A 22,341-nucleotide genomic window follows, 5' to 3' on the forward strand; every position below is an offset into this window, starting at 1 on the left:
ATCTCTCCGACCCTGCCAGTGGGAAGAACGTTGATTTGTAAACCCTGTGAAATTACACATTACTGGTTTTGATTAGTCCTGTGGCTTGGCAGCACATTTATGTAAACGTTGACTTTACTGCCTTCCTGCATGACATCTCGCTAACAAGCTCTCGGTATTAAACACACACCTCCCTCACATCTTTGCTCTAACAATACTATATTTGGATATCCAAAGATATTTTCCACCCTCTTTTAGTGCAACCTTCAGTTCTTGTATTTCAGAGCCTGGCAGACGGGCTTATCCTTGATACTTCGGTGAAGCCCCACAGAGCTAGGATGTAATTGACTGTCCACTTTTGAACACCACACGACTGAATTTTCTATTATCTGTCCAAAAGGTGATGTAAATTCAATTCAAAAAGGCTTGGTCGAATTAAGCAGTGTGTGCGTGTGAGAAAAGACGGTAGAGAGAAATAGAAAGACCTGCCTTATAGTGTTACACGGTATGTATCGGATGTGTGAAGATGTATTCATGAGCTTAAATGTAAAATTGTTGTGTCCTGAATGCGATTGCGCCCCTGTCCCAGCAGATGTCTGTGCACATGCAGGTTTGTGTTTATAGTCCCTTTGTGTTATACATTAATGTATGAGTGTGGTTGTGTGAACAAACAGGTAAATGAGTTGCTTGTGAGACTGTTAACACACATGGTGTTGAATGGGTGTAGGGAAGAGTGTGGAGCTGTATTTATTGCATGTACTGTAGTGTGTGTTCATACTGTCTCTGAGTCCTATGGGAGTATGGAGTGGGGTGGGGGGGGGGGGGGGACTGTGTCCTAATGATGCGTCTTCTACACCATTGATTCAGTAGCTCTGCTCCACAGTAAATCCTTCACATGCAACACATTAGAGCCCAGGCTTTTTCCTCCACCAATCGATTCACAGAACTTACAGCCGTTCCGCTTTTCTCCTGTCCTCCGTTCTGCGCTCGCCTTCATTCCTCTGTACTCCTCGTCTTTCCTTTCTTTTTCCTTCTCTAAAGACAATACAATTGAATAGAGTTCTGTCTGTTTGTCTTCTTTTCTTTGTCTGTCTTTCTTTCTTTCTTTCTTTCTGAAAATTTTGGGAAAATTTTCACATTTTTCCCAAAATTTTGAATGGTAGTGTGTGTCATGTCATTGGGGAGTTCAGCTCATATGCCATTTCAAGGTTTTTCTTTTTCTCCCTGGCAAGGGATTCAGCAGAGGGGAACCTATGTTTAGTATTAAAGCCCATTAGAAATGCATCCACCGACCTCCTCAAATATTCCCTCACACTATACTTCATTCCACTTGAATAATATCACTCAAGGAGAGGACTCATTAGTCCCAGAAACAGCTCCTGAATATTTAAGGCCTATTTTATTGAATCAAAAAAGAAAAGCTTGACATGGTTTCGGCACAGTAATTGAAGATCGCTCTCGTTCTCTCTTACTTTCTCTTTCTCTCTCTCTCAGATTACTCTCTGAGCTCATATTGCTGTCTTCAAAGTGCATTTTTATTTAATCAGGGGTTTACTGTGTCCAATTAAATATTTTAAGAAGACATGTTGTTTGGAGGTGGGGGCAGGGCGGAGCGGCACAAAGGTGTCCTGGAGTATTTCAGGAGACCTTGAATTCTCAGACATTTGGAGGACAGTTTATTCAAATTACCCAAGGTGTACAGGGATACTCATGTTAAAGGGAGGAGGGAGAACCTTGGGAATTTGGTACTACTACCTTTGCTCAATCTCTACCACCACGAAAGAGATACAAACTAATGCAGACACAGGCACGGTGACTAAAATGACGTGAACAAACATGACAGTGCTTGGAAAAACTTTTTGGAACAATAAATGTTTGATCAGCACGTATTGATTTGAGCACACACAAACCGCAGCTGGAAATGTCTCCGCTTAACTGGTGTGTCTGTGCCAGTTTGTTTGTTGGTTGTTTTTGGTGCACCAGTGATTATTGCCAAAACTGTCTTGGGTTATTGTCCTCACAGAAACTTTTGAAGATGAATGCTTCTTTGGCCAGATGATCAATTGGATTATTTGCAGTGGCAGGTATAAATAATTACAGTAATAAGCAAAAACAAGTGAAGGAGCCGCTATAATTTATTATTCATATCATGAATCCCAATTGTTATAAATGACGCCTGCATTATTCCATTGCCCTCTCCTTTACTCTCGAAACCTGTTGTGGAAATAAAAACCAGAAGGCTTCTAGTGGAATACTAATTCAATAGTAAAAAGACTACTGAAACCACCAATTTTGATTTGAGATACACTGTTCTGTGCATGTACTGTACTAAAATTGCAATGTCATGTGGTTACAAAACATTGATATTTCCATTTACTGACCAAAATTTGTATGTATTTGGAGGGATTTGTTTACAGGTTACAATTGTTTTTGTGTTTTCTTTTTCTAAGCGTTCTTTAAAGTGTGAAAAAGCTGAAGAATTCCAGTTCATTCAGAGTAGAACAACAACACGTGGCAATGTGTTTTACTTCTCTTTAAAAGCGTCAAAAGTATTTTTTGTGTAATATTTCATGAAAAGATGTGCAAAGTTATAATTCTGAGCAAAGCAAGTTATTACAGTTATTGCACCAGTGAACACTGTATTGAAATTCCTCTTCTTCTTTTTTTCTCTACATTTAATTCAGCCCGAACCACTTAAATTTTGTTTCCATTATTCCATTATCATTGCAATCTATTTAACAATGATGATGTCATTATAATATTTACATACTCAATTATGATTGGCCTTGCATTATTTCACATGTAGAATTGGCCCCTTCTTTCTTGCATCTTTAAACTGAAAGAACCGTGATGCATGTGTTGGTTCTCACTGAACACGATATGTTCTGAATGCCATGACACAGCAACTACAAACTAAAACCTAACCTTGCCTGAACTGTAATACTAATCTTTTGCAGCCTTGCAAGCATGGCACTGTGAATAGAGTCAGGGCCAGTGATCACCATGGTGACAAGGGATGCAGTGCTGAAATTCACAAGATATGTGTATTACATTTCACTTGTTGATTGTGAATCTTATAGGGTAGAAACACTGGTTCATTTAATTGCTGAGCTTAAAAAAACAAAACAAAAAGCTTTTTTGAAAGCGTCCAGGGTGGTGACAGTTGAGTAAAGACACTTTGGCCACATTTTGTTAACTTCGGATGATTTGTATCATGAGCATTTTAGATTAATTATTAATTAATTGTTTCTCTATCATTCTTTCTGCTTGCTTACTTACTTTGCTTCTGTATCTCCAACTTTGTGTGTGTGTGTGTGTGTGTGTGTGTGTGTGTGTGTGTGTGTGTGTGTGTGTGTGTGTGTGTGTGTGTGTGTGTGTGTGTGTGTGTGTGTGTGTGTGTGTCTGTCTTAAGGGTGTCTGCAGAAGGAGAGATAAGACGCTAGTGTAGGACACTAGTGGAGAGTGTTCACAGAATCCTGGTGATCTTATCTTTTCTCTACTTCCCTTTCTCCGTCTTTCCTTCATCCTTTCTTCACTCTTGTGCTGCAATTTTCACAGCATGCATGAGGGAGTGAATTGTCCCGCCAATCATGCGTCTGTCTTGTTATATCAAAGTCAAGAATTTAGTATGAATTGCCTTATAAATATTTTGGTGCAAATTCTTCACTTGGCGTGAAACTTTCTAGTTAAATTATATACCATACAGTTCAACAGTTTGGTATAACTACAATTTAAAAAAAAAATGTTTTTACCAAAGTTTATCCATTTCAAATAAATGCTGTTCTTTTGAACTTTCTATTCATCAAAGAATATTGAAATGTATCAGTTTCCACTAAAATATTAAACAGCACAACTGTTTTCAACATAAAAAATGTTTCTTGAGCACCAAATTAGCTTATTTCTGTATTCTTGGGCTTATGCATTTTATAGTAATATTATTTCATTTATTTAATTGCAAGAACATTCCATTTGATTTTGTAAGATATAAATGTTGCTTCTGTGTTTGGTTGCTATTTGATTTCTTATGTAAAATCTGGATTTTGAAGCAAAAACAGTTAAGAAAATTACCTATTATTCATTAACTCAAATTCATTTTTCATTTGTTTGTTTGTGTTATTTTTCCAGAGTGCTTTGAGACGTGCCCTGATGTTCAAAAGAAACCTACGCCTCTGACAAACCCCTCCATTACCATCCGACTGTTGTGTTTTATCTTCCCTGCTGCCTTTGTACTGTATTTTCTTTTCTCTCTTGTATTTTCTCTCTGTTGTCTTTAAAGTGCTGTCTTGACCAGACGAAAAGAAACAATATTGCTTTTAGAGGACAAACAAATAGAGGTTCTCCATTATCTTTCCGTTCATCCCGTATTTGTGCGCGTTCGCCTGTGTGTGTGCGCGCCCCGGTGCTTGTCAAGTGGGACAGGGAAGCATGCACAAGTGTCCCATGAGAGCTCTAGCCTGTTCTATAACATGACAGGCCCTCAGAGGAGCACGCCAAGCTGTCACACTGAGCTCTCCCCAACGCTAATGAGTCAGAGTTAATTAAAAAACCCAGGCAGGACTGCGGGAGACACACACATCGACGCACACACATATATATGCAAGCGTACATGCGCTCACCCAACCTGGCCAGGGTTAAACACACAGAGTGGGCAGCGGGGAAGAATATTGCTGATTCATGCTCTAGCCTCAGGGGGACTGTGTGTGTGTGTGAACGTCAGCGCGTGCGTCCCTCGTGTGTGTTTAGTATCCCTACGGCACTGGGGCTTTTATGAGGAGACAGGAAGAAAGTTACGCTCCTGATCATCTCAGTCTTTTTACTTAGTTTCCTTTACTTAGTTTTATTTTTTGTATCCACCAAAATAGCTACTAAAGCAGTTAGATGGAGCCGATAGCCTTGTGGGCAGCGCTTCAACCGAGTTCAAGTCTCAGATCGTGTGTACACCTGGTATTAAGAAGCATTTTGGTCGATCGGTTCACAAGTGGACAACGCTAAATGCAGGTGTAAACGGGGTCTAAAATGTTTTGAACTTGTCCACTTTTGACCACTTCCAGAGGTAGTCAAAAACAAATTTGACTGAATTGCTTTGTTAGTGTAGACGCTCATGTGGTTGAATGTGTTCGAACAGCCACAAAAGACTGTCTACTCGCTGCCTACTGACCTAATGCTTAAACACTATGGGAAGCGCGGTATAGCCAGATTGGATTTAAACTTTAAACAAGTTTGGTTTGAAGACGAAAAAGGTGCCAAGCACAATGTTCTCTCCATTCCTGATTTCTAACACTTGTGGCTATCCGAGCAGAAACGAAAGCTGCTGCTCTCTTTGTATTTTTCCATCGTCTCCGGGCTCGTTCATATGTAAATTGTGCGAGCTTATTGTGTGCATTAGATCGAAAGATCTTAAAAAAAACACACGTTTACCTGCCCATAGACCCTCCCCTCAAAGAAATCAGGACAGAAGTGTTCGAAAGTGGACAAATGACGTATTAAAACACCAGATGTAAACGAAAATCTGTCTCCCTCGTCTACTTGTGATCTGATCAGCCAAAACGCATCTTAATAACGGGTGTAAACAGGGTCTGAAATTAATAAATGCTGTAGAAGTATTTTTCATTGTTAGTTCATGTTATCTCTTATATTTAACTTAAGGTAAAGAATGAAACGTTATTGTAAAATGCTACAAAAATCTCATATACATTTTTTGTTAAAATTTTTTTTACAATAACATAACTGCAAAAGCTGTGGTTAACATGGTACATTTTTGTAAGGATTAGTTGTCTTTCATCACAAAAATGGTTTTATGTTCCTTTTTTGTTAAAAAGAAAAGATTAGCATCTTGCTGCAACAAGGGTTTGTTTGAAAGTAAATTTATTTTCTAATTTTCCATTTTGGTTAGCAATCAGTCTTTCCATCTTATCGTCGTTTGTGACACTATTAGCATGCAGGCGGAAATGTCAGCGGCAGATTATCATGTTTACTCAGCATATTAATAGATTAGCATTTTTTTAATATTAATGTAAGATTAGCATAAACATTAGCATCCATTAACATTCTTTTGCATATTCAAATTTGCTTACTTCATGTACAAATGCGACGCTAATCGTTTCAGCTTTTGTTCAGTGGTTATTCAACTCAATTCCTATCCCTGTGGGATTTTTTGATTAAGTTTACGCTGAAAAGATTCACGGTTGTTTTTAGCAAACTACTTTAGCAGGGTGAGATTAGCATCATATGAGAGTGAGTGCTTGTTCGAAGAGCTGGATGTTAACACAAACTCAAATTGATGCACATTAGGGCAGATGTTCCGAGGAGGGACAGGAAGATTGTCGTCTTGTCACACTGAACTTAAAGACTGAGGCGTGAGTTGCAGCAGGCCATGAAAGCTGAGAAAAAGATCCTATCGCATCAGACGTGCTTGGATGAACTTTTTCGCTATCTCATTCTTTCTTTTTACAGATTTCCTCCATAACTTTTTGTTGTTACTGTTGTCGTTTGGCTTATCCTTTCATCATGCAGTAAATTTTGTTAATTCACTGCTATTTGCAAATCTTGTTTTTTAAGGAACTGCCTCTTTTTGGACAAGTGCTGCATTGTTTCTTAAATCTCACATTTGTTGATGTACACATGTACATGTGTTTTTGGTCTCCAAACTTAAACATTTGGTGCTCTCTGCTCTTTAATGCATTGAATATTGTGGTTGTGAATTCTGATCATTTGAATGGCAGATAATATTATCAATATAGCTGGCTAGCATTTTGTTGTAATCCCAGAAGCATCATTCACATTACTAATGAATATTTATGATTTTTTTTTTATTGCAAGTTACAATTGTTATTGCAAATATAACAAAAATTGTAATTAATGAATTAATTAAAATAAATTGTTATGATAAATGATTTATGAATTGTACAATTATAAGACATCTATAATATGTTGAGAAAAATAGTTTTTATTGTTGCGGCCAGTAAAAAATGTTATTGCCAGTAAAAAAAAAAAAAACATATATATATATATATATATATATATATATATATATATATATATATATATATATATATATATTCTCGCCTTGAAAAAAAAAAATATATATATATATACATACATTTTTTTTACGCTGTGGTAAAAATGTTCAAGGCTGAATGTACTTAAAGCAGGTAATATTCTGAAAAGTGCAAGTATGAATGCTATTTTTTACAAAAAAATAATGATCAGCTGTTTTTATTGGCCAAAAGATTTCAAACAGTGCATCCTTATTGTCTGTCAAATTAATGAGCAAGAATGCACATTCATACACTGTTAAATGTTGATACCAGCAAGGTCTTGTAGCCAGAAAATTAAAAGAAGCTGCAAATTTTCTTCCACACACACACACACACACACACTTGTATTTGCGCACTCTCTCTGTCTATCTCTGGGGAGCATAAGTGTCTATGGCTCTGGGCATGGGCTGAGAAAGTATTCATCTCTCTTCTTTCTTTTATGTCTCTGTGTCTGCTACACAAATGTAATAATGGTGTTTTTCTTTCCTGGTTTGGCAAAAACAATATGAAGGTAGAGAGCCCAGCTCCATTCAAACGGACACCTGCTTGTGTCTCAACCTCTCTGACCTGTCTTTAATTTATCTCTGTCTCTGTTGTTTCCTCTCTCAGGCTGTGCCTTCCTCACATACTGTGCAAGAGAATCGGCGCTAAAAGCTCAGACCGCGCTTCACGAGCAGAAGACGCTACCTGGGGTAGGTCATCACGGTCAAACACAAACATAAACATGCAAAAAAACACATGCACACTACAACAAGTGGGTGGTTGGCATAAAATACTTTTGGGAAGTTTTCCATGTGACATGCTGTCATAGCATATTATTATATGCATTTTGGTGTTATTTTTATAGCTTATATTAATTCAGGGTGCATTATAGGATGAATTTAATTGATCCAAAGTACAGTAAATATGTTTAAAATGTTACAAAATATTTTTGATCCTTCTGTTTAAAGAAACCTGAAAATGTGCTACTGTTTCCACAAAAATATTACACAGAACAACTGTTTTCAACATTGATAATAATAAGAAATCGGCATATTAGAATGATTTAGTAAGTTGATGAGTAATGATGAGTAATGATGTTTAAAATTCAGCTTTGTCATTACAGGAATAAATTAAATGTATTTTATACATTCATTTTAAAATCTATTAAAACAGAAAACTGTTATTTTATATATTTTATAAATTAAATTGTAAAAAATATTTCAAAATATTAGTGTTTTACTATACTTTGATCAAATAAAAAAAAAGTGCAGTGCTATGTGTCAACTACCCAAATTTAATTGTAATACATTTTACATTTAAACACATTGTATGCAGGTTTGGCTAGAAGATTTATTTCTGTGTATTTTCTGTCGCATATCTCAAAAAGATAGCCCTCAAAAAGCGCTAACTCTTCTTTTTTGGCTTGCATTTTCAATCCCGTTCCCTCGCTTCACATACTCTTCCTTCCTTTTCCTCTCCATCTCTCTCTCTCTCTTTCTTTCTGGAAGAGCCTTGTACCCAAGGGCAAGAACTACACAGCACCACATTAGAGCTGGCCTATTTATAGTGTCTTTTAGTGTCTCTGAGCATGTGTGTATGTGCGATCGTGCCGTATGAATGTCTGCAGGCACGTGTGTGTGTGTGTGTGTGTGTGTGTGTGTGTGTGTGTGTGTATGTGTATGTGAATGTATTACTATGTCACTCCTTTTTAGGTTCAGTACAAACTTGCTGTCCCGCTCTAACATCGTTTGGTTGCAGTGTGTGTGTGTGTGTGTGTGTTTTGAAGTTTCTCCGTAAGCTCTTGCTCAGCTCAGTTTGGTGTGTTCTGTTTTAATGACGCCTCCAGGGAGAATGACAGTTGCCGTGGCGAACGGAATGCCTTTGATGCGAGTGATTATGACATCATAGATGTTGAATGCAAGGGGAGTCACTTTGCTGTAGTTCCACTTCCTTTCTTTTAGTGCAAAGAATATTCACTCTGTAAAAGCGCGCACACAGCCTTACACGTTTCGTTCATCCGCCCCCATCCCGCCATGAGCATGTAAGTCATCATGTTAGATGTTGACTGTAATAAGAAAAACCCTTGATCGTCTTATTATGAGCACATCTATTTGCACGAAATGCAAACGCAGCAGCAGCAAATGAATTCAATCGAAGGCTCTGCCTATCACAAATGTTTCATAGGAATACTAATTACCCAGAGGAACATTTTATCGCTCGGTTTACTCATTCAGAGCTCAGGAGACTTAATAGAGTTCTTGGTTGTCTTTTTCTCTGATGTTTCTCCTATATTTCCTTAATACTGTAGATGTAAAAAGGTGTAAATGAGACTAATAGTATGAGTAAAGCTGTGAAATCAATGTGGATAGTACAGCTGAGATCATTTGAGTTTGGGAGAATTTAATGAGAAATGTTTGAGCTCATATTGATATTGATCTGGTAACACTTTATAGTAAGTATACAAATCATGTGCAAACTATTATAGTCAATTAATTTATAGTATAATTAATTTATATTAATATTTTATAAACTGTAGTTAATACATTAGTAGACTATATACAAACAGTGAGTTCTCCGTTCAATGTCACTGTAATTATCTAATTATTATTGTATAATTAGCTCATATATAAAGAGTTAGATAATGCTTTGCTAACAACTTATTAACCGTAATTAGTTCTCACTTTAGATTAGGTCACGAAATATCGGAAAATATCATTAATTAAGTGCTTTAAACCGACCTTTATTAGACATTAATTACATTAGTATTAAGAGTTCCTTAAAATGTTTACAAATACTAAATAAATAACAATGCTGTCAATAGGAAATACAAATACTCATGTCATGTTGTTAAAGTAAATCAGTTAGGATTAGAGTTAGGTTTAGGGGATAGAATACACATTCTTGTAGAATAAGCCATCGTGGCCACTTTCGAAATTGAGTGACACATTTTTAGTGTGAATAATAAATGCTTAAGTAAACAAAGAAAGAGAGACAGCGAGAGAAAGAAGAATAAATAAGTCTGAAGTGATGAAAAAGTCATTGGAACCTTTTATGTGTTTCATCTGCAGGAGAATCTTGAGCTATCCTCCATCTCTTTTCCTTTCTTTCTCTTTGTCCCCCTTCTCGGCCTTTATGCAGTAATCTCTCTCATTTTTCCACTTCACTTGACAGCTTGATGGTTTTTAGGAAAGTGGTTTTTATGTTAGAAAGTTCTGTCAAGTGCAAGAAGGCCTCCCAAGTTCAAGTCTCGAAGAGATAAAAAGAGCCAAAAAGAGTGGGCTGTTCTTGGACCTTCAGTCGCTCCAAATGAATGATGAAAAACACATTAGCGCCTGTTAGCCTGACTTTCTGTGACAGTTTCTTTTGTTTTGTACGGGATCCACTCTGACTAAAATTGCACAAGCATTTATATTGTGCTTATCGAGCATTTCTGCCGTATTTGACATCACAATATTGCAGCTATAAAGAATATAGAAAATAATATAGTGTTTATAGGTGTAATTTGGTTTAAGGCGTATTACCTACTGGTATGATACAGAAAATCAGCTGTTTGTACCTTATATTTTTTCTGGGTTATTACATGTAGGTATATTATCATTTGTCATATTTTCAGGGCTATATTCTACACTTTTATATTTTGCATAACGTTATTTAACAGTCTTAATTCAGTTTTATAAAAGCAATTTTGCACCCTTTCTAACCTTTACAAATATACCAGCTGTTTTGGTACCGTATCTTTAAGACTTTTATTTGTAAATGATTCAGGATTGATTCTTTTTTTGAATAACATTTTGCACATATCGGAACTGAAGCTCAAAGTGTAACTTCACAGATTTTCAACCCTCTTTGTATTTTTACAGTGTCGTTAGTATATGTAAATCAACAGTGTTTACTCGTTCTTCATGCTACCTGGACCGAGAAATTCACATTTATTTGTCAGCAAAAGTCCTTTTTACAGCTACAGGGTTTTCGTGAAAACTACAGATTATATTTCAGATTATTTCTTACCTGTACGTGTCGGCATTTTGCTTCGTTGGGTTGGACGGTTTCTTTCAGTTTTTCTCCTCTGTTTGCCCTAAAACACTGTGTGTGTGTAGTCATCCGGTTTGAAATATTAACTACAAAAATGGTCAACATTTCAGACTGGATGATTTTCCATTTCCAAATAGATTTTCCGTCTCGGCGTTCTCTCCGTATTTATGATTCTTTGCAGCCTTAGCCACTGACTGCAACTTGCTGGAAACCAAAAATAACTCGCTCCCACTAAACGTCATTGCACCCAGGAACAATAAAAGTTGACACCATTGTAACTAAAAGTTTGCTAAGTATTTTCTACTAAAGCAAGGCGCTATTTGATGGTAAGCATATCCATAGCAGACTGGTGGGCGTGGCCTTGGACGTTTTCCTTCCTATTTGGCAAAAGGGAAGACTCTTCTCTGTTTTTCTCTGGTCAGGTAGCACCAATTCCTTTTTTTCTTTTTCTTTTTTTGCCTTTCTACTGCATAGGTTGCCAAGTTTTATTGGAAGGCCATTTTGCCAGTGGTATTACATCAAAAAGAACAAAGAAAATCCTGTTTCCTTAAGATATGGCCCTTTTAAAATGTAATTTCTGACAGTTTCTGCGGTATTTGTGACATGTTAAACTGTCATTTTTTAATATTTTAAATTTTAAAATAACTATTTTTCTGTCTTAATATATTTTAAAATATTACATTGATATAATTGATTCCTGTGATTGCAAACATTTTGTAAGTATGTAAAAAAAACTATACTAACATACAACCTGTAGTTTTAATCTGTAGTAAATACTAAAAACTATTTTAAAAGATGACAGATTTTGAAGCTATAATATTGTGTTTCATATATATAGATTATAAAAAGGGGAGATTTTTTTTTCCGTTTGGGGTGATTGCAGTGACAAGTCAGGCCATGCTCTCATGCACACTGTATTTATTAAAATCTCTTCCGGCCTCTCTCTCGTACTACACTCTACTATACTCTATTGATTCTGGCACTGGGCCTCATCAGCAGGAGGGTGTGTGTACACACCCACGGCCGCTCTCTCCCTCACGTTTAAATACACACACACGCACGAGTACAAACGGGGCAGCTATTACTCACTGGAACGCACACAAATGCAAAATGTTCACAAATACGCATTCATGTGGATGAATATTCATGTAAAAAATATTTGCAGGAGACTCAAGCTGCAATGCTCATTGTGGCAAGGCTTCACAGATACGCCATGGTTACGTTCAAAATGGAATACTACTGGTATACGTTGCATAGTATATGCTATAATTTTAAAAGAACATTTCAAACAGCTACATCATTGTCAAATTGACATGCATGCTTAATTTAAGCAAGCACCATCCAGTTATTACCCTATAAGTAAAACCAGTTATTTTTAGTTAGTTATTTTTAATCCCATTTTGTCGATCAAATAATGAAGTCAAAAGAAATCTCAGCTGATATTTTTTATAAAGTTCGAGATTCACAGAAGAAGGAGGCAGGAACTGGCGAGCATTCAATGTAAGTTTAATAACAAAATTAACAAACAACAAATTAAAAGTAAGCGTCAGCCCCTCACGGACAACTGCAGCATAAGCATAATAAAACACAACATAAATATCCCAAGCCTGGCACTCTCTCTCGTCTTCCACTGCCATCACTCCTCCTTTTATTCTTCCGGAGCTCCTCCATGGGACTCGAGACTGATGTGTTTCCGCTGGTCTTTAACAATCACTATCACGGCTCTCGGCCCTGCCCTTCTCCTCACCACAACATTGTTCTTGTTCATTTGTCAGAATGCTGTAAAATGTCAAGTTGATCGCATTGCATTATGGGATTCAGTATTTCACACAGTGCACTCTGGTTGCACGTTCTGGCAAATGTTGCATCATTCGGATACTCGCACATACAGAAGACTGGAACAGAATGCACTGTATACACACTGCATGCTATTTTCTTTCAGAAATAGTTAGTGTTCCATTCTGAACATACCCAAAGATAAACCTACCTCACCTCCCACGTACACGCACATATATCGAGACGAAAAAATGCAGACACCCACTTAAAAAAATTATTTTAAAGCACACATTCATACTCTCAAACGCATAAATGGACTGTCCACTGACCAATGATAGTACATGCTGACAGTCTGTGGATAAGGAAGCACAACGTGGATCAATACATCATTTTGTAACTCATAAAGGTGTACACACACACACACCTTCAGCAGCTCTGATCTCTGATATGAGCCTGTGCCGTGCCTCCAGGAACAGAGATGAAATGGGAAAAGAGGAGGGGTGAAAGAGAGGATTGAAACACATGAAGGGATGGAAGAAAGAAAGAAGGACAGAATTAGGCTCTTTGCTCTGATTTCTGTTCATTTACTTACTTCTCTCTCTCTCTCTCTCTCTCTCTCTCTCTCTCTCTCTCTCTCTCTCTCTCTCTCTCTCTCTCTCTCTCTCTCTCTCTCTCTCTCTCTCTCTCTCTCTCTCTATTTCTCTCTCTCTCCCTCTCTCTCTTGCGATTGTGTGTGATGTGCTACAGACCCAGAGATCCATACCATTGACCAACAGCGCAACCTACTTTTGTGGCAGCTCTTTCAATAAGTCTGCCGACTGGTCAATATTTACCTGATCCCCAAGAGAGGTCCGGGGAAAAGGGGAGTATGAAGACCTTTGAATGGGTTGTGTTTTAAACTAAAGTAATTGCTGTATTCATTTACAGAAACTTGTTGCGTTAATCTTACATTACAAGTAAAAGATTACTATAATATTATTATAACTATCTTTCATATTTTAGAGTAATTAGAAAATAATGTAAATTACAAAATTAAATTTAAAAATAACTCAAATTGAAGTGTGGGAATGATGTCATGACCTTCCATTTATTTATAATGTTACAAAAATTTCATTTTCAAATAAATGCGTTTTTTAAATCCTATTAAATTGAATCCTGAAAAGATGTATCACCGTTTCCTCAAAAAATATTAAGCAACACAATGTTGATAATAAGAAGAAATTTTTATCACCAAATCAGCATATTAGAATGATTTCTGAAGGATCATGTGACACTGAAGACTGGAGTAATGATGCTGAAAATTCAGCTTTGACATCATAGGAATAAATTACATTTTAAAATGTATTCAAATAAAATAAATTCACAATAGACTTAAAAAATATTTTAAAAAACATGTTACAGACTCCGAACTTTTGAATGGCAGTGTATACTGTATTTATATTTACAAAGATAATTTCAAGCATTTAAGCTTAAAGGATCATAAGAAATATAAATTAAAGGCAAGTGTCCAAACTTTTGACTGAAACAATATATATATTGCTAAAGAAATCTTTTAGGATGTTTTAATATGTGACGTTTTAAAATGATAATTAAGCATTTTTTTTCCAGCAATCCTCATTGCAGTAAAAAAAAAAAAGATTAAATTGTAAAATATTTATAAATAATGGCTGAATTATATAAACATAATGGCTGTGTTTCTTGTACTACCATATTATGATAATTTAATTAAAAATGAAAACCATAGTTGTGGTATATAGTATGTGGAATACTGTATATAAGATTGATGTGTGCAGTTGTCATGAAAATTTCACAATTCCAAATATCATTATGGTCTAAATTTTCTTAATGCAAAATGTATTTTCAGTTTGTGATTTTGGGGTGAAATGTCTTCTGAATTGACCTCCTCCTTGGAAGAGAACCTTACTCCTAATCACCTGTGAGTTCACAGTCCTTACGTAATCACTCACTCACAGCTCACAGTGATTAAACCTGCGAATCCGTTGCTGAGAGAGACGTTTTGACAGATACTCGTCTGTCGTCGTGAAAAATAGATGCTCTTCTTCTCAACTTGTAGAGCTCGCTGCCTCCACTGTGGGGGCCTGCTGTACTGATTACAACATTATGTAATACGGAAGAGACGCTCTATATCGAGAATTCAGTGTGAAAAATGCTTGTGACAGCACACAGGCCCAGGAAGGAGGAAAAAAATACAAATTTCCTTTTGCAGCCGATGTCGTGCTGACTTCATCTAAACACTGTGCGGGCGCCCGGAGCGGATGAGACAATAGGTACGTTGACATATCCGCTCATAATAGCCTCGTCGAGCAGACAGCAGTAGCGTGTGGTGATTTGTTGCTGGTTAATTCGCCTGTGCTGTGGTCGGAGCCATATGCCGGCGGAATGGTAAACTTTACAGCGGTGGACATTTGTCTGATAAGATTGGTTGAATTGAAGGATGCATTTTCACAATCTTATTGGAGCCCCGGTGGCGCAACAGTTTGGTAGCCGGAGCAAGCGGACACAACAACAACAGCGACGCGGGAATAAAAACACAATTGCAGGCCACGACTTGGCTGCCTTTTAATTATTGATGGCCACTTCGGCTCTGCATTGGGCCGTAATTGCATTACAGGTCACTTCTCAATAGCAATCTGTGAAAGTTGTGGTGATGTGTGCTGGGAGACGATCGATAGGTGCTGTCCAGGGTGCTGGATTCAGACACACGTTCTCTCTCTCGCTCTCTCGCTCTCTCTCTCTCGCTCTCTCTCTCTCTCTCTCTCTCTCTCGCTCTCTCTCTCTCTCTCACTCTCTCTCTCACACACTCTCTCACTCATTCTATTTTCTGCTGTCTGTTTCTCACCTGTTTTCTCACTGTTCAGGTTCCCTCTGTGTTGGCCTTTATTCTTGAAGCTGTTAGTCAATTGGAAATCTTTCATCTTTTCAGGAGTCAAAGAATTTTCTGAATTTGACACTGCTGCATGTGGGTAGTGGATCATACAGCACTTAAACAGGTATTTCTTTATGCAAAAGTGAGATACTGTTTAAACAAAATGTATTTATTTAGCCCTATTAATTACTTATTATTTACTTTTTACATATTTAGCAATTTTTTATGACAGTACTAGCTTTACCTGTGGAGGCGAATTATTTGGACTTTATTTCTCCCTAAATTGATTTACATATTTATTAATTGTCATTGTCAATCTGCGCTCATTTCCTGTCTCCTCTGTCGTTATTTCACCTGCCGTTGTTCCCTTGTCTCTGCCCAGTTATTTCTCATCACTTCCAACCACACTTAATTTCTTTTGCTGTCTGTCACACATTTGCTGTGTCATCCTGTCCCTTTCTTCCTGTTCTCCTGCTGTACTTGCCCCCCCCCCCCCCCCCTCTCTCTCACTCTTTCAGGGCGGAGAGTTGAGGAGACAGTAGATTTTGCATGCTCTAAATACACTCACTACGTGTGGTTCTCAGTGTGTGTTTTGCTATGGTGTCATTCAGGGATGGGCGGCAGGAGGAAGTAGTGTTTGTTAAATCATGATTTCGTGGCCACAGAAGAGGAGGGGTGAAGGGATAGAGGCTCGGAGATATCAGGCCAGAGTGTGTCCAGGCAGCTTGGCAGACATCTAAGCCTCCTGCTCTATTTGTTCTTCCCTCCATCCCTGTTTCCTTTTCCCCTCCATCTATTTCTATGTCTCCTGGCTCTTAGCTTATTCTGTTTCTTTATATTGTCCTCTTTTTCTATGAGCTATAAGGGGTGTCTCTTATTCATTTCTGAGGCAGTACTTTGGATTGCTCACTGCTTCATATCTCTTGCGTTGTTGTGCCATTTTCTTCCTGAGCACTGCTTCATGGACAGTTGTTTGTTCTATGTTGTGGTTTTAACAAGCTGTATTTTAAGGAAGCATCCTGTCAGATAAAGAACAACATAGGTGTGTGTGTGTGTGTGTGTGTGTGTGTGTGTGTGTGTGTGTGTGTGTGTGTGTGTGTGTGTGTGTGTGTGTGTGTGTGTGTGTGTGTGTGTGTGTGTGTGTGTGTGTGTGTGTGTGTGTAAGAGAGAGATACGTTTTGTGCTGTTTAATAACAATATATAGATTTTATTGATTAAGAAAAAAAAAATTTATTCCAAGTAAATTCTGTTCTTTTGAACTTTCACTTAATTAAAGAATCCTGAAAATGTATCCCAGTTTCCACAAAAATATTAAGCAGCACAACTATTTTAAACATTGACGATAAGAAGAAATTGTTCTAATATAGTAAAATAGGCAATGGTTATTTGAAATTGTAACATTTCACAATATATTTAAAAAGATGGATGGATGGATGGATTGGATGAATGGATATAAAAATATAATTAAAAAATATATAATGATCGGATTTTTTTTACATAAATTTCTCTTGACTCATTCACCATCTTGATTAATGTTTTTACTGAGCTTGTCGAAATGCATTCTGGGATTGACTTCAAAAGATACCACAATGCTGTAGAATTTACCCAGAAATAAGCACGAAGGCAAAGGCCTTTATTAATAACAGCTTACATGTTGTAAGTGTGCTTATATGATGCTTTAAAATGATGTCTGGGTAGGCAGCTCACTATGTTTTGGAACAGAGCACTGATTTCTCACGCATAACTCGTTTGTAATGCGTTTCGTGCTGTTTGATTATAATCTGCACTGAACGTACTGCACAGTTTTGTGTTATGTTATGAGTTTATAGAAAATTACAAATATGTTTAAACGTCAGTTCATCAGTTTCTAGTGGTCTCTGGCCTTAAATGTGTAACCCATTCAGCTCTGGTCTGTCTGCGATTGTGTGCTCTTGATGCTGTGTGTTCAAACTGCCAGACTGTGCTCAATGAGGCTTCTACTTTGCTCTGACTTCCTGCCGCGAGCGTCCTCTCGGTTAGCCAGTCAGAAGCCTGTATGTGTGCGCACACGTTTGTGAGTGGAATCTAGACTTGATGCTTTTATTATTGCGTGCACATATCTGGCACTGTGTTTTATTGATAACTTATCAATATCACATCACGTTCATTTAATAACAATCAGGAGTATGATATACAGCTTCTATTCAGCTTCTTCTGTGAAGTTCACCACAAACTAGGTCTCCTCTCCTGCACACTCTTTCACTCTTCACCTTTCCGCATGGCAGGACAATGTCTTTCTCACTCAGTCTCTCTCGCTTTTTCTCTCGTCTCGTCACTTACAACCCTTTGCTTACACCCCTCCTCCTATCCGAAAGTGATTTAACAGCTCTGGACGTCAGATGTGTCAACTTCTGTTAACTCTTTTCCCCTCTCTCTTTTGTTTAACTCCCATCTGATTTGTGAAGTCCAGCCCTCAGTGAAGAGACAGCGCTTTCTCAGGTCCATTATTAGTCGAGAGGTGCATTAGCATAGTGTTGATTAACATCCTGCATTAGCATTTGTGCTAAAAACATTGCTGAGTTACTCCTGCCTTCAAGTCCTCCTGGGAGGTTGTGTAGTCATGATGATGTGGCATGATGTGGATTCAAGAGATTTTGATCGAAATAAACTGGATGAGTTGGGCAATTTTAAATTGCATTCTTTTTCACATCCTGACAAAGACAGAATGCTTTCAGCACATAAGGAGAGCAAAAATCCACTTTGGGGTTTAGCTGATGCTTTGTGTGTATTGCATCATTCCTCGTGTGCCACAGAAAAAGGGCACGAGTAAATAGGAAAGCTGTTTTACATTTTAGTATACAGTATTTTATATATTGAGTATAAATAATTAAAAATGACAAATTACAATTTTATATAAATAAACATTTATGTAATATACATGATATATATGATATCATCATATATATGAATTCGAAAAATTATACATATATATATATATATATAAAAATTATATTGATTAGTGTGTGTGTGCGCGAGTGTGTTCGAAAAATGTATTCTATCGATCACTAGCCAGTGGAAATTTGCATATTTTTACATTTTATGATGCCTTGGCAAGTTTCAAGTCGTGAAAATACACCCCGTCCGGCATGACTTGCATCAATCACACAGTAGCCATAACCTTCCCGAACGTCACCTCTACCCAAATCTGATAAAGTGTCTCCATGGTCACATGACCCTAACTCTCTTTCACCATCCATGCTGACTTTACCCACATGTGCCATTCACACTACACCATGTGTCAGTCCTGTAGCTTTATTACTGTCTCTGCAGAGTGAGCTATGAGCGGATTATGCTGTCTTACCCTTCTGAGCCGGGTCTCTGATTAGACCTGTCCTCCTGTCAGACCCTTGGAACCTGGTTAAGTCCCCTCAGTGCCGGAGGATCATCGGCAGCCTTTCACTGCATCAGCACAGCGGCTCAAGGTCACAGCTCTCCGAAACCTCAAGCCTTGACCTATTGGCCCTGTGATATGACACATCCCTTGCTGATACTGTACGGCTAAACACTATTCGGCTTCAGCGGAGAAGATAGAGAGAACCACACTCTCACAAGCTCGCACACTCAAACTTAACGACACTACCAAAACTCTGGTGTGCCTTGGCACCTGCAGCAGGGTACTTTATGAATCAATGTCACTCCCAGTGAGAAGAAAATGACTACGTTGCAAAGGAGAAGAGGGCTGGAGTGGAGGTGGAGAGAAAAATCACTTTGATGGATTGGCCCCTTATGGGACAACCTTGTAATGTTTTTGGACAGGAACCCAACTCCGAACGGCTTTCTTTTTCCGTGCTCGTAGAATTGCGTTCAAGTCTGGCAGCAAAAATTAAAATGCAGAAGCTACAGATGCCGGCTTATGACACGGAACAGAGAAACTCATTAAGAAGGGTGATTAAAAAGGGAGACCTAGTCCTACCCCACACTGAGGCTTTTGGGTCTTCTAATTGCCTGGTGGCAAATAAATGATGGTCGGAGATGTATGAGATGCCGGCATGCGGCGGAGTCTTGGCACGCTGGCCTCGGCGCAGAATGATGATGCGTGCGACAGCTCCAACAGTGATCGCGCAGACCGATGAGTCACAGAGAGGCATAGCCACACGGGGGCTCTGACACACAGATGGTGCAACCTGTACATCATTACAGGCCTGGATACTACTTGGAAAACGCTAAGGACAGCTGCTAAATTAGACTGACTAATGAATGCAGAGTGGCAGAAATATGAAGGGAGGGTTTAAAACGAAATTTTGAAAAATGACTGTTAGGGGAGACATGGGTTAGTCGTCACACAGGGATGTTGTAACTAGGGCTGTTTGTTAGTAACGTTAAGGTTTTGAGTCAAATGTCAATTGGGTTGGCTTGCCTAAACAGTGGTTTGATATTTATTTCATTTTCTCTTAATTGTTTTGCTGCTAGATTTTTCTAAAAAGCCTTAATGGCAAGCCCTGATGTGACAACTTACCCCATACTTAGTTGGAGCATGCTGTCATGGAAAGTGACAACGTGTTGAATGAACAGGACTAGTGATGCACCGAAATGAAAATTGTGGAAAATTGTGTGCTGAAAACTGAAACCAAAAATGTCTTTTTTATATATAATTATTTATTTTTATTTTAAACTATTCTTTTGTATACTTGTATTAATATTCAGCTTTTTAATTAAATTTAATCATTTTAAAGAATATGTATTTTTAAAAATGCAAGCCAATAAAATATAATTATCACACTTTTATTTAAAGTAACACACCAAAATTGGGACCGAAAATCTATTAAAATAATATTAAATATCAATGTATTATTCTTCATTCAGTTTTATGCAACAGAATCAAATTTAATAAATTTTTTTGACCAATTATCCAAATAATGCATAGTCCTAGAAAACTATCAGAGCATGTAAGCTGAGCGTAGTGGGAAGCGAATCAGTGAATGAGAGGGTAGCATAATTTTACCAGCAATTTCCTGTCAGCAGACTTTACTTTTCCGGTGAACTTGAGTGGAACATGAGTGGAGTGTTCTCTTGGGCTGTGAGCGATTGAGCGGAGCACACGCACATAGAGCGGAATATTGAGCGGAGCGTCAACGGTGATAACGGTTAGAGCGAGTGTCAAACCAGAGCTCTGAACAGTAAGGAGCAGGGCTGGGCGGCATATATGTTCTGCCTTTTTTCTCTTTCGGGCAAAAAACGAAAATGCCATTTTCGGTTGATATTTTTCAGTGGCTGAAATTTTTGTATCCAAGAATTTACGTTTTGTATCTGTACAGAAGTTAACTTTTAAAAATAAAGAGAATGAGATATAAATTTGCCCTCATCTCCCTTGTAAAAAATAAAATAAAAAATAAGGCAATGATGGCTGGCTATATTGGTAAAAAGCACTAAAAAAAACTTTTTCTGTAAAGTGTAACATAAAGTCATTTGTCAAGAATGTGGGAGTGGTGTCTATGTTCTGCACAGTAATGGACAAAATCGTTTGGAGGTCAGATTGAATATGTGTAAAACTGACAATGCACACACACATTTACAAACGCTGTCTCTGCAAACAGAGTGATAAGCAGAGACGCAGATAAAACTGTGTGAATGCTTGTTTGCATACTGCCTCCATCACAAGCATGTTGGCTTAAAACACATACACACTAACACACACACACACACACACACAGTGATCTGTTCCCCAGTCACAGCAGGCGAGTATGTTCTGCTGACACATTGAACTCAGAACAATGACTGAAACAGGATGAGCTGGTAACCACAGAGAGAGACTGTGGGGAGAATTTTCTAAACAGTTGTGCCACTTTTCTGAGTAGTATTGCAATACAAAAACCAAAAAGAGTCTTTGCAAACTGCTCACAGTCCTGTTTAACCTATTTACATGAGCATTTAAATTGTCATTGCCATTCTTTTCAGTATAAACCCATCTCCTTTTTTGTAAATAATGGATGGATGGATGGATGGATGTGCGTGTGCACTAGCACACAATAATGACATTGACAGGAATTGTTTCTCTCCAGTATTTCCCAAGTTCTTTTGCTGAGTTCCCCCGTTTTATTTTCCCACTCTCTTCATCTTGTTACATCAGGACTTTAGGGCTCTTTCATTAAAGTTTAAATCTACAACTCTCTATGAAGCCAGTTTTGATGAATTAAACAAGCTCTGCTATCCTGCACACACACACTCTCGCCCCAGCCTCTCTTTCATTCTCCCTCGCTTTTGTTGTCGTTCTTTCACTCAGTCTCTCTCTCCCATAATCCCTTGCATTTCTCCCCACTCGCCTGTCTCATTTCCTTGTCTTTCTCTCTTCTTTTCTCTGCTCTTAATTCATCTGTTTGTACTGTCTCATATGGAGGACCCAGACCGTCGGGAGTTTCGGCTCACACATGAAACAGCAGGCGTGCTGTTGGGAGCCGTACAGGGGCCCAGATGTTTATAGGAGGGTAGTCGACTCTATGAAGACACTCTTTTTCTTTGATTAAACTTTGGAATGACTCCTATTCCCTCCTCTTTTAGAAACCCGCCTCAATCACAGTTTACACACAATCTGGAACAGCACACCAGGTGCTGGGAAAAATGGTGTTGTGTATATAAAGTGTGAGAGAGAAGAGAGGAGAGGAGGTGGCCCAC

The 22,341-nt window shown here is 38.0% G+C and overlaps 1 protein-coding gene across 25 annotated transcripts in view; it reads left to right on the top strand.

Moving 5' to 3' along the window:
- The window catches only part of celf4 (CUGBP, Elav-like family member 4), a 117,705-nt gene that overhangs the window by 46,856 nt on the left and 48,508 nt on the right, over window positions 1–22,341 (top strand). For 24 of the 25 annotated variants that reach the window (XM_077248680.1, XM_077248690.1, XM_077248692.1 and 21 more), the window contains one exon: window positions 7,626–7,708. The exons of the other annotated variant lie outside the window; for it this stretch is intronic. In XM_077248680.1, the coding sequence (XP_077104795.1) occupies window positions 7,626–7,708 (83 nt within the window). The remainder of the gene's footprint in view (window positions 1–7,625; window positions 7,709–22,341) is intronic. 25 annotated transcript variants of the gene reach the window in all.

The sequence above is a fragment of the Siphateles boraxobius genome, unplaced genomic scaffold (genome assembly GCF_051911475.1).
Source record: "Siphateles boraxobius isolate OS27281-9 unplaced genomic scaffold, OSU_SipBor_1 11, whole genome shotgun sequence".
NCBI classification, from domain to species: Eukaryota; Metazoa; Chordata; class Actinopteri; order Cypriniformes; family Leuciscidae; genus Siphateles; species Siphateles boraxobius.